At 52.5% G+C, this 12998-nt stretch overlaps 4 protein-coding genes across 4 annotated transcripts; 3 read left to right on the forward strand and 1 right to left on the reverse strand.

Moving 5' to 3' along the window:
- Positions 1 to 730: 730 nt before the first annotated feature.
- PG998_014575 (uncharacterized protein) lies at positions 731 to 1317 on the forward strand (the record flags this gene model as incomplete). Its single annotated transcript, XM_066881391.1, has 4 exons — positions 731 to 944; positions 1007 to 1100; positions 1164 to 1178; positions 1239 to 1317. The coding sequence occupies 4 exons, from the start codon at positions 731 to 733 to the stop codon at positions 1315 to 1317; spliced, it is 402 nt and encodes a 133-aa protein (XP_066723522.1).
- A 490-nt stretch (positions 1318 to 1807) lies between these two features.
- PG998_014576 (uncharacterized protein) lies at positions 1808 to 2227 on the forward strand (the record flags this gene model as incomplete). Its single annotated transcript, XM_066881392.1, has 1 exon — positions 1808 to 2227. The coding sequence occupies one exon, from the start codon at positions 1808 to 1810 to the stop codon at positions 2225 to 2227; it is 420 nt and encodes a 139-aa protein (XP_066723523.1).
- Positions 2228 to 2298: 71 nt separating this feature from the next.
- Positions 2299 to 3482, reverse strand: PG998_014577 (uncharacterized protein; the record flags this gene model as incomplete). The annotated part of the gene is made up of 2 exons (XM_066881393.1): positions 2299 to 3022; positions 3070 to 3482. 2 exons carry the CDS (start codon positions 3480 to 3482, stop codon positions 2299 to 2301), a joined length of 1137 nt encoding a protein of 378 aa, XP_066723524.1.
- A 3525-nt stretch (positions 3483 to 7007) lies between these two features.
- On the forward strand, positions 7008 to 8701 carry PG998_014578 (tRNA nucleotidyltransferase; the record flags this gene model as incomplete). Its single annotated transcript, XM_066881394.1, has 2 exons — positions 7008 to 7836; positions 7890 to 8701. The coding sequence occupies 2 exons, from the start codon at positions 7008 to 7010 to the stop codon at positions 8699 to 8701; spliced, it is 1641 nt and encodes a 546-aa protein (XP_066723525.1).
- Between the last annotated feature and the right edge of the window lie 4297 nt (positions 8702 to 12998).

The following is a 12998-nucleotide window of genomic DNA, read 5'->3' on the forward strand; positions in this document are numbered from 1 at the left end:
CCGGCAATGTACAATTCAAGTCTTTAGTCTACGACAGTGCACTAGTGCATTCCATCTCTGGATTCAGCACACTCCGCCTCTAGCCCTTCTTGTCCTGGAAGGCAAATACGCAAGAACGGCGTTACCTAAGCTCACTTCGGAACAAGCAACAGTTTTTTCAGTTGCTACTGGGCATTTCAGGGCTGGGCCCGCAATAGCTGCTCTTTCTGTTTATGTACCTATCTAAAGGTATTGGCAACCACCTTTATGTCCATATGCACCTCCATATAATATAGCCAGGAAAGGCCATAAAGACAAGCGTCACACTGATGAGGGCTTCCTATGAGAACCGGGACAGTACTGTACAAATCCGATGTTTCCAGCGTTAAAAGAACAAGAGGTACCCAGCATTTCGACCACTCCAGGGCCACGGCCGCTACGAGAGGATTGAGTCAAGGGAGCCGATGTACTCCTGAGGGAAATCATGCTGGCCTGATGTTCTTCAGCGACCACGGGACGCCGGTCGGCTGGCGCAATAACCACGGCTACGGCTGTCACACTTTCAAGTGGATCAACAATGAAGGGAAATTCGTATACATCAAGTACCGTGAGTCCAGTGATATCCTGTCCTTGTAGTTTTCTATCGGCGCACCGTTTTACTCGGGTCCTTGTGCTAAACAACACCACACACGCAGACTTTATCGCCAAACATGGCCAGAAGCAATTTAATTACGACGAAGCTATCCGCACCATGGGCGAAGATCCCGACTATTCCAAGCGCGATCTTTGGGAAGCCATTGATCGTGGCGAAGAGCCGGAATGGACGACTAAGGTCCAAATCATGCAACCCGAGGAAGCTGACCCGGAGAAGTTAGGCTTCGATCCTTTCGATGTGACCAAAGTGTGGCCGCGCGACCAGTTTCCCATGCACGATTTTGGACGATTTGTCCTGAATAAGAATCCTGGTAAGTATATGTACAATATATACTATACTGTCTCAAGTTTCTCCTGATGCTAATCAGAGTAGAAAACTTCCATCGTGATGTTGAGCAAGCCGCGTTCTCACCTGGCTCCATGGTTCCAGGCATTGGGGATTCGCCAGATCCTCTCCTTCAATTCCGGTTAGTGACAAATCCTCCACATTTTACGTTAAATATGTATCTACTAACATCGGGTTCTCACAGGATGTTCTTCTATCGGTAAGAGAAAACTCTGCCCCGTTCTCAATCACGTTGACTGCAAGACACTAACGGCTCTAGGCAGCCTTTGATGAACAGGTTGTTCGTCGACTGGATCATCTTTGAGGAAGTGATTGGGACTGCGCAATTGCTATGTTAGATCGACGGCCAAAGATAAAGATTAGCAACCATGGGGGGCTGGTGTGCGGTAAGGCGAGCTTTAAGGAGCGTGAGGTTAAAGATGGGTCAATGCGGCGGGGGTTACCAAGGGGAAACCCAATTGTGTAAGATCTAGGATACACAGATTCAGGTGATCCTGTGTCATGGAACATCATGTGGCGATCAACACAATGTTGGAACGAGAGTCATTCGTCTGGATCGTCATAGTTTCTTGGTGTGTCGTCCCTTGACAACTTGTCAATCAGACGCCGTCCATTTTGTGCATTCGGTAGTTTTCTCTAGTTGAGCGCATGGCTGATCATGGCCTGAGTAACCAACCCACTAAATTTAACCAAATTTAAGCGTTAACCGCTGCCTGTCATGTGTACCGACCTGTCCTATGCGGGGTTGGCGCGACCATGCCCGTCGAACCTTCTGTCACTCTTAATAACACCCACGATCGCAAACATTAGTCATATGACAACCGCACAATGGGCACAGATAACGAAAGCCCAAAGACTCATACGGAGTCGACTCCTGCATCCGAAAAGTCGGTCTCGATACGCGAGAGTGCCGACGCATCTGCGGCCCCATCGGCTCGACCATCCTCACACCCGACACATCACATCGATGGCATGAAGACCGGCGTCCACGGCGTCCAGCTCCTTGTATCAACGAAAGACCACCTTTATAGTGCAAAGCAAGTTGAAGGCGGCGACCATTCATGGCAATGCGTAGGATCGTGGGAGGATCAAACGATCCAGAAGGTCACAGCCCTCCTCAGCCAGCGCACACCGGCTCCCAGTCCGACCGCAACAAATGGCGAGACAGCAGGCTTTCGGGATGCGTATGGGTCCGGGTATATGCTAGGAGGGCAAAAAGAGAACAAGAGTGGTCACAAACCGCGTTAAGATTGATACGGAAGATCTGCTTCACTGTGGCGGGCACTATGTGATGGAACGCGGTTTCTTATATATATCCGCTATTGCCTTGGCTGCTTCTGCGCTTCGAGGAGGTATTTCAATGATTCGTCGGAGATAGAACCAACAAACTGTATCGCCCTGTCTCCCGCAGTCGCTCTCTTTACGTTGAAGAGATCTCCAAGTGTAGACACAAAAAGCTGTTGTCCATCGTGGCCCATCGTGATATCCTCAACCATGTGGATGCGGTCGGTAGATGCTCTATCTGAGGCCTCCTGACAAACAGCCAATCGCTTTCTGGTGCTGTCAAGTTCGCCTCGGAGACGCTGGATTTCGTCCGCGGAGGTTGTGGATAGACGATAGAACTCGTCCCTACTGGGCAGGTCTTGCGTCGTTTTTTGATGCTCGTGGAGTTTTGACACGGTGTCATTTAGCATTTCGGAACACCCCTGCAATGTGTTGAGTGTGATCGCATACGACCGGGGAAATTGTTCTGCTGAGAACTGCGTGTTTCCCTGCACCAGCAGTGGAAATGGCTGAAGATGCATGCTATTGATATGGACCAACACGTTCGCGCAGATCTGGAGGCACTGTTCAGTGCTATTTATCTCGTTCTGGATTCGTTGGAGATCCAGGTCGGTAGCTTCGTTAGAACTGGGCGATGCCACATCGAGATATTTGAGCCGGTCGCTGATGTCCTCCAAGTGGTCCTCGAGATCCTGCGTGGTGCTTTGGATCATATCCTTGTATTCATTCAATACCCGCAGAGTCACAGTCGTCGAGCGGCTAGGTAGGCATTAGCAGGCAATCTATGGGCTAGAGTCGCTTCTTACAGGTTTGCATCGGCTACCGCGATGGCGATCGTGGATTTATACCCGGCTAGCATACTCGCGAAACTCTGGATATCGGCATCCATATATCTCAGCCTAGCCCAGTCGCGAAAACTCGTTCTGGATCCGCCAGCATGCTTGTTACACCTGAGGACAAGCTCCCTGAACTCGCTGCAAGCTCGTGAGCATTGGAGCAGAGGAAGCTTCAGTGGTTCGAAAATGTCATCACCCTGGACAGCAGAAGCTCTTAAGCTGTTTAGAACGCCAGCCAGGCCAGCAAGCTCGTCCAGAAGCTGCCGGATGCATCGTTGGTGATTCTTAAACGTTTGAATGGTCTCATGTAGCGTCTTAGTTGCCGTCGCCGTAGCCGTGATAATGGCTAGCAGTGCGGAGCTAACACTGAGCGGATCAGCCATTGGCTCAGCTTCAAGCTTACTCTCGAAACAATAGTAGACCTTCCGTTCACTGCTCACAACACGAGACCGTCCATAATGCTGCCTACATAGAATCACTTATGGCACTTATGGTCAGTATCGTAGAATCAACACGTTAATGGATAGAACCCTGTACCAAAAGACATTCAAGCAGGAGTCGCAGGAGGGGAACCGGAGCGTCGATGGCACCGATCCCCGCTTTTTAATGCAATACGTCGGCTTTGCACTACAATTGCCCCTCATTCCTTGTCGTCTTTTTACTCAGCGCCAGTCGATCAACAAGTGTTCCGCAGGAGAATCCTTTCGATATAGTGCCCTGAGCCAAACGCTTCATGTTTGAATTGGTTTGAATTCCGAACGTTGTGGGAACAAATTCCAGTGAGTTATCTACGGTAACAAACGAGGTCGAGGACTTCCAAGCAAGTTGAGAAGTTAGTGGATGTATGTATCATCTACCGAACACGGTACGAACCAGATGCTGGTAGTAATGCTAGTTTTAGCAATGCTGACTGAGCCGCCTACGGCGCCCTGAATACTGATTCTCTTAGCGAAGAACCTTAGGTGTACACCAATGGAATGGAGAGGCCTCTGGCTTCATGTGCCCAATTTTCTCCAGCTAGCATTTGATTGGACTGGACATTGTAAGGCAGCAGAGGAGGTTGGTCGAAGTGTCAGCCCCGCCTTATGTGGCAGGGATGACATATCAATAGTCTGTGCTCTTGCAGTATGTTGAGCTCCTGATATGAATAGAATCGAAACAAAGCTTTTCTTCTCTGGGATACAGAATCTACGTTAGCCCGAACACGGTATTCCTTTTCCACATGCCATGGACCTCAATATCGAACAGGGCGGAGCATATGGAGGCTTCCGTGACTGGTGCTTTATGGATTTTCCACCATTCCCATGGAAGCTGTAGACAAATTCAAGGCGATCAGTACCGTCTTAAACAAATGAGGCAGCACGACCCACAGAGCCGGAATGCATCTGTCCTTCCAACATTATATACAGCACTGTCTTGTTAGGGTGTAGATAGTTGGACGGCACATGTTTTGAACGTCTGCCGCCAGAGCCAGCTCAGGGCCGAGGATTATACTAGGTATAACTTTATGTTGCTTGCTCCCATAGCGGTTCGGCTTCTTGTGCCCGATCTTCTCAGGTTTCGTTTCTCAAGCCTCTCCGTTCCCCTAAGGTGGCCAATTCAGAACATGGTCCTAGCCCCGTTCGACCTTGTTACTGCGGGTCTGGTTCTCGGATGGATGCAGCGTAGGACCAGCCGTGACGCTCCGTCTGCTGGATAATGCCGCTAAGCCAGAACCCCGATCCCAAAACGCGGTTACATCCCCCACGCGGTAGGAATTCCGGAATTCCGGAACTGGCGGCGGCTGTAGATGAGTCGCTTGCTCACGAGAAGCGTCAAAGATCTAAAATGGCATGCGCCTGGCCGCCGCATTCGGTGCCGGCTCCCCTTAGCTCCTCCGCTCAACGTTTGCTCTCAGTCCGATGCTGCCGCTTTGACCCTTCCACCACGTGGCTATGCTTGCAAGTTGTGCTTCGAACGGACTTCCGCCTCTGGTCACAAGTGTAAGCGATGGACCAATACTTCCTAACTGGAAGGCCCAATTCCGCGCCTAATAAGGAGTTAGCGCTGTTTCTCGTCGAATACGGGACCCATTCCATATCGGTGAGGCCAGACAGCTTCGTCGTGTTCAAGGAACAGATGGCTACAAGTGAGCACGGCGAGTCCTTTGCGTAACATCATCATCGGCCCAGTGCTTCTCCGATATGACTAAAGAGCCCATCATTGTTTACGTGAGCTCATCAAATAGGCGTTTCAATGTTTCACGAGACGGTTGTTCTTATGAACTCAACTGTTGCGGTGTATATCGCTCGCTTATCTGTAAGTAAATATAGGATAGCTTGGAACCGATTGCATCGACCATTTCTTCAATACATAGAATATTTCCATGTACGTGTTCTGTGTTCCATGAACCTCGGAGTCGGAGCTGGGTGTGGTGCCAGATATTGCTACATCACTCACTCATCGCTTGGAAGGCGGATCTTCTGACACCTTTGCGTTTATCCCGCACCGTAGTGTATAGTCTTATCGGTGGAATTCTGGGTATCGATGAAAGTACACCTACTTCCAGCCATACCCATGGGGTTCGATGGCGACTCGGGTAAGAAGAACGATTGGCTACTATGGCTCTCAATTGAGTCTAGAAACCCCAGGCCCAAGCCAGTGCTCACAGCTAGCACTGCCCCGCTTTATCCAAACCACCGCGAAATGCTAGACTTCAGGGCATACGAGCCGAAGCGTCAGCCGCTACCAAATTCAAGAATAAGTCTAAATCCCTTAAGAAGCGACATTTCTGTGTGCCTAGAGTATCCAGTATTAATCTTACCCGTGGCACGCCGTTCTGGCCAATGGGTTCAAAGTCAATTATTCGCTGAATACAACCCAAGCCCTTATTGCCCTTGTCACGCCCCTTGCATTTCCCACGGGCTCGGAAACACGAGTCTCACGTCTTTGGCGCTTGATAGCGAATTTGTTGTCAGTGTGGCAGACACGGTAGTGTCTCGTAAGGGTGTCGGCGCGGCTAAAAGTGTTCTCCTCTGTGCAAAGGTTGCACCAAGGGCTTTCCTGTGCGTATTGTAAATGCTATCCTCATGCCGAGTCTAAGCCACCAAGACGTGCACAGCCCTCATTGTGGACCTTGCATGTCAAATCATCACTGGTGCGGTGATATCAAGATTCGAGAAACGGAGAGCGCAGATGCGGTTGGCTTCTTGAACAACCTCAGACGCTCAGCCGTTCAAGATGTAATGACGGAATCGGGCACTGCATTTAAGCGTGGGCATTGAATATCCATCCCGGATGCCGTGGAAAAAGAGAGCCGACAAAACCCCATAGAATGAGTGAAGCAAGCCTCTTCTTACGTCTAAGACAGTCCATCGTCAATCGAGATGGCACCCGGGATGAGCTTTAGTAGCTCTGTTTCCCAGCCCCGACCTTTCAAGCTTATCTCGCTGGTGTAAGGGCTCATCGAGTGGGCATGTGGGGGCGGGGCAGGCTTTTTTCCCCATGGCCAAATGCAAACAGTTGGCAACGCCTTCAATTCGGCTTTTGCCAGCTTGTATCAGGTGTTCACGGACGGTTTGGCCCAAGCTTTGCGGCGGCAGAAGGTGCATCAGCTCAATAATAGAGACGCAAAGACGTACGTACAGTGAAGCGACGCATCTCAAGACGAGGCAAACGATTCTGTTCTGTGACTCTCAATTGAATACATTGTTGATCCAATTGTTATTGCTTCGTTTACTGAAGTGAATTGTGATATTTGGACCTCCAAGTTTCATCTCAACCACCGTATGACTCCCATGATCTGAGTTACCAGAGAAAAGCCCATGAAGCCTTCCTTGTTACGATACCAAACCATCCACTCGCTGTTTCTGTCCGTACTTAGACCACGTCACTCATACTTTATCTGTCGTCCCTTCTCGCAATCCCTCATGTCCAAAAGAAATCCAGACACTTCAGAAAAGGAACACTTCGCTAGCCGCTCACCTCAGATACGGAAGATGTCGGAACCAACCGCAGCCACAACCATTCAGTTGACGCCCCAAGAAGAGAGGCTAAAGTCTCTCCTTCTCGAGGTCGCGCGCCATGTTGACGAGACGCAGGGAGGGAGAGACGCTGTTATTTTGCGTTGGGCTGGGGGTTGGGTTCGAGACAAGCTCTTGGACATCCAGTCTCACGACATCGATACCGCCATAAACGTCACGACCGGTGCGCATTTCAGCGCCGAGATTGTAGCTCTGTGCAAGAACCCTGAGATGGTTAAGAAGCACGGTGTGACTTCCACAGATATCGGCAACCTGCACAAAATTGCTGCAAATCCGGAGAAGTCAAAGCATCTTGAGACTACGACCATCAAGCTCTTTGACTTCGATGTCGACTTCGTCAACCTACGCAAGGAGACTTACAATGGCGATAGCCGGAACCCTCAGGTGGGGTTTGGCACTGCAGAAGAGGATGCATTACGGCGAGATGCCACAGTGAATGCTCTCTTTTATAATCTCAACACGGGCAAGGTCGAGGATTTCACGGGGGGTTTGGCAGATATGGGAAACAAGCTGATTAAAACCCCGCTGGATCCCCTACAGACATTCATGGATGATCCTCTGCGTGTGTTGCGATTGATTAGATTTGCCAGCCGGCTGCAGTTCACCATCGATCCTGATGCCGAAAAGATGATGGGCAACAGCAAGGTTTTGCAGGCACTGCGTCTCAAGATTAGCCGCGAAAGGGTGGGTATGGAAGTAGAGAAAATGCTGAAAGGTAACCCGGTCAGCGTTAATTGTGTTGCATACTTGGCTAACTCGTTTTGGCAGGCGAACACCCCAAAGACGCTCTGGAACGTATCGACACCCTTGGGCTTTACCATACCGTGTTCATGGACCCGGGCAGCAGCAATGCACCTTATCCTGATATATCCAACTGGGGAACAGTCTACGAGTGCCTTGACCGACTGAGAAAGGGCCCTACACCTGGTTCCATCTATGATATTCTCGTCCACACGGAGGAAGCAGCCTACTTTAGCTGGGTACTGGCAGCTGTAGTGCCTTGGGCACCCTTCAACAGGGAAGCTCCCACAGTTGGCAAAGAGCCTCCTCCTTACGCTACATTAGCTGCAAAGGAGGGAATCAAAGCACCAAACAAAGTGTGCGAGGTGATTACGGCCGCCGTGGAGCACCGAGCCAACATCATGGCCTTGAAGAATGCGGTCTGCGCAAAAGAGCCGTATATTCACGAGCGTGACCGATTTGGGATGGCCATCCGACAGTGGGAAGCTCACGGCGGTCAGTGGAGCCTTCAAGTGCTTTCAGCGTTCCTGATGGAAGCCTCGCAGATCCTAGACGCCACGACGAGGGGCACTAGCAAGGAGGTCGACTTTTTAGCTGGGTGGCAGCTGTTCCTCGACCACCTGCAGGAGCTCGACGTGATGGAGGCGCCACTCCTCAAGCGTCTCATTGACAGGACACAGCTGGCCAAGGCCTTGGGAGTACAGCCGGGTCGATGGATGACGCCAGCTCTCGATGTCTGCGTGGCGTGGCAGCTGCGAAACCCCGAGGTGACGGACCCAGCAGGCGCCGTAGAGGAGGTACGGAGTAAGAAGGATGAGCTGGGGATCCCGATAGTATAAGGTAGCGCTCCACTTGCGAGGTGAGGTTCAAGTGCAGAGTTGGACAGATATAACACTCTTGGGTCGGCCGACGCTATTCGGAGGGGCTTTCGTAGAACCGAAGCATCGAAGATTCGACCATATTCTGCGGATCGAGCGTTTACTACACTTGGCAGTTCTGCGCATTTCGTCATCAGTATACTTCGTATGGCTTATTGACGACAAAAGTAGGCCGGGGCTGGTGGGTCCGGAGCGCCCGACCCCTTAGTAACGGGGGCCAAGATATGTGCGACAGCAGTGCGGAGTTCTACCAAAATGCTGAGTCCAAGGCGGATAGGGAGGACACCGGCTTACACCAGGAAATAGATGAGCTGCATCACAGACACGGGGACGCTGGGGATTCCTCAGCCTCGATGCCAAATATACCCCCGACGATCCTAGCACAGAAAACGGATGCAGGCGGCCCCGCTATAGAAGGACTTCGGGGCTCTCAGCCACGATGTGAGAGCCCTCTCGTCGGTTATCCTACTCGGACAGCTATCTAGAGGGATCCTTGGGAATACTTTTCTTATCATCTGCTACAAGGATATTCCCAACTCACTCCGAGTTGAATGGGATGTGTGCCGCCCGTACGTCGTGTACAATCTCTTCCCACCAGGATCACCGTGGAGGCTAGGACCAGGGGATCACGGGAGCATAGAAGGGGCGACAGTAGCGTTAGATTGTTGGTTACTGAACTAGAGCTGAAAACATGCTTCAACATAAGCATACACAGAGTTGCCGTGTGATATTTGACGCATTAACATGTGCCACGTCTTCACCCGAACTGCATACCGCTGAGACTCGTTTGAAGGTCCTCCAGCATTCCCACCATCTTCTTTGCCAAGGTGTCCCGCTGCAACTTGCGCCTGTAGTCCTTGTAGCAGTCCGGCGTCCGCCTCGCCGCATTCTGCACAGACCCTCTTGGACGGCCTGCCTGCGACAGCTTTGCACCGTTTCCCCCATTCTGGGAGAGCATTGTCGTGGTTGTGCCGTCATAATCGGCGCCAAGTGCCTTCTAGCCGCCACCCGGCTGTTCCAGCGTACAGCTTTCTGCAGCGACGCATCCATCGCGCCGTGGTCGGCGTATCTCGTGTGTGTTGGTCGGGCACCTGCATTCGTCGCAGCGGTCGGCGTAGCGTTCGTCGTGGAGCTGGGCTCGGTGCGGGCGGGCCGCCGCGACACTATTTGCCGGGAACCTTGGCTGCCTACAGCATGCTTAGTATTATGCGTTCAATAGCCGAGAACCTTGCTTACCTTGCGAGCTTGGCGGTGATGTTCGCCAGGAAGGCAGCTGCCTCGGGCCCATCTGTCTCGTGGGACTATTGGGAATGACAGTCCCGCCATCCTCGTCGGGGATGACATCATAGACAGACAGAGGCTCCGCCGCGGCAGCGGGAACTGCTGCAATATACTCGGGATCGGTTTCGTACTCGGCATCCGCGTCGCTGTCTATGCCAGCAACGGCATTCGCGTCGTCGCTGGCGTCCGCCTGGGCCTCGGGATGGATGGCTTCGACTTGGCCGCTCGATCGTGTCGCTCGGCCGTGGCTCGGCCTCGCATGGCACGCGGCTGATCGTCGAAACTGCGGCTGTCAGTAACAGAGCTGGGTACACTCGACGGAACGGTAACCGGGACATGGGGACGGACAATCCTGTTGAGGTCCGGCACGCGCTGCCCGCGTGGGACGTGCATCGCCGTCTCCATCCGCTCGTGTGTTGGGTTCCAGTACGCAAGCGCGCTGAAGACGTCGCAGTACCGCCCGAGGTCTTGTGTTTTGTTCTGCAGCGACAAGCCGCTCTTGCGGACCTTGTCTTTCTGCGCCTTGGTGTGGGCCATGGCGGAGGCCTAGCTACCTACTACGGTTCAGGCAACTTGCTGGACCTTCTTGGGGTATATTCGTGGCGCGTCCATAGAGCTACAATAGCGTCCCGCTGAACGGTAGATATAGCAAGTGCTGGCTTGCGGATGTCAAATGGGATGACATGATGAGCTCGAGTTGGGCGAGCGTCGCCAGGGGAGCTGCTGATCCGGTTCCGAACTCATGTTGGCGAGAGGACCCCGAGCCAACTTCTCTTCGGCGTGTCTTGGGAAGTTCTTGCGCAGCAGGAAGATTGGGCAGTTGGCCCTGAAGGCGCGGGGTCGCGAAACGGCGCCACGCTAACGATGGTGTGTTCAAGGGACCTGACCCGCTAGTCGCACTAATGCGCCATTGCTACTCTTCCGGCTCTGCACCCCAATAGTACGCCAACAGTGCAGGCAACGATGGAAGCTAGGACTGGAAACAGCCCAGGAGAGTATTCGAATCTCGACGGAATGCAGCAGAAAGAAAGCAGCGCTGGATTATACTGGCTCCAAGGTAACTTGCCACCTTGTGCCGGAACAGTACAAGCGGAGCGGGGGAACATCAGGCTCTGGTTCCATTTGAAATCGGCGCACTTCGGGAAGGCTCGATAAGAGACTACGGCCGGGCGGACCAGAATGGTAGTTTGGCCTCCCAGTATCCTTTCTGCAACTACTCGGTGGGAATTGGAGAGGCCTGAAAGTGCCTCGTGTGAGCCAGCAAGTGCGCCACGACCAACAACGGGACGCGGTAGTATTCAGTCCGGTTCTGTCCCCATTCGCTCTGCATCTGCTGCAGCGTTGGCTTTGCTCCTTTGGACCGGCGGCACCATCAGCAGCTCTGCATCCTGAGGTCTACATCTGCCCTACCTCAGCTTAACCAGTCTAGGCTGTACATTTGAGATGCTTAGGACCGGCTACGAAGAAGTACTTCCTGCTCACGCAATAGGCTGCTTCGTAAGTTGAGCTGCGTCTAAGTCACGTCCGTACTACATCGGACTCTGATTGACAACTGTATCTCGAGGTACGAGGCCACCAGGACAGGAAGTCGCTTTAGGTAGATCAGAAACAGATGCAGAGGCCTGATGTATGATACTGGTAGGTACGAACCAGAAGAGCTGCAGTGAGGCTTTCGGGTACAAGGAGCGCATGCTACTATTGGAGTACCTGGGAGAACAACCAGATGCGTTTCTGCTACCTCTCGTGAACGGACCGAACTAGCCCAAAGCAACGAGCCACAGAAGCACCTCGGCAGCTACGAGGGGCCCATACACATTGGAAGCGGCGGAATTGAGTCGTCGGCGAAATCCAGCCATGCGGTCAGAACTTGTGCTAGCCGTGCCAGCCAAAAGACAGCAGAGGTCGCCAGCCGTATAGGCCGTATGGGCCGTATGAGCAGTATGGCGGTCACTACGCATGGCAAGCAGGCACCGATGACATCTCACATGTTGACCAAGTATCCAATCTGGAGTAGGCCGTAGCAAAGGACTTCACAAGCGTAGATGACCAGCGCGACCGCGAAAGCGCACTTCTACAGCCACCACTGGAAGCATTTGGTACTCTGGCATGGGCCACGTCCGTTTTCAGACGTCCGCTGGCAACCAGCATGTCAATGGGCGCCGGCAAGCGGTACAAACGTTGCGAGGGCCGTTTCTTCTGCATGGTTAGACCGGCTGCCAAGAAGCACTTCCTAATCGAGAAAGCGGTAGCTTCGCAACATGATCAACCCATAAATGGCAGGTTGGGTACTGTACTGTATTGCGCTGGTCACTTCTGGAGACTGGGCCTCGAGGTACGAAGCCTGGAATATCAGAGTAGCTTTCGGTAGCATCATCAAGAAACGATGCAAAACGAGTGTGCTTTACCCAGAGGTACGGGAAAGTACGAACCAGAACAGCAGTACGGGGATTCGGCGTACGGTGACCCCGAGCTACTACGGGACTACATACGAGTACGGCCAGATGCATTTCGGCTGCCCTCGAACGCTGGGCATGTCGTAAGAGGTGTTTCGCAACAGGGCATATCGCCTTAGTGCCTGTTTTGGATTTCAGGTAAATCTATTGGAAATGGCTTACAACGAGCTTTCAAATTGGAGCTTGGCTTCATGGTCAGAGGCTTTTCAAGAAATACTAGATCAGTACTAAGTGTACATACTGTACCCTTTTCGAAGTGCGCCAACTTCGAATGGGACTAGAACCATCCAGTGGCATACTGTACTCCCTTTCTGCTGCATCGCTGCATCAGCTCGAAGGCTCACGGGCTGTTTCCGGTCCGGCGTTCAGTTGGTCCTTACTGTAATGCAGAATCGGAACCGTCGCGCAAGTAGCGCTGAGGGAATGGACGTAAGACAGCTTGTACTGCAGCCCATTCCTGTTCTGGAGCGCAAGACTAGAGCCTGATGTTCCCGCCCGTCCGCTTGTACCATTCCTGCGTCACC

Source organism: Apiospora kogelbergensis, assembly GCF_038363985.1.
Source record: "Apiospora kogelbergensis strain CBS 113332 chromosome Unknown utg000012l_segment0_segment0, whole genome shotgun sequence".
Taxonomy (NCBI): domain Eukaryota; kingdom Fungi; phylum Ascomycota; class Sordariomycetes; order Amphisphaeriales; family Apiosporaceae; genus Apiospora; species Apiospora kogelbergensis.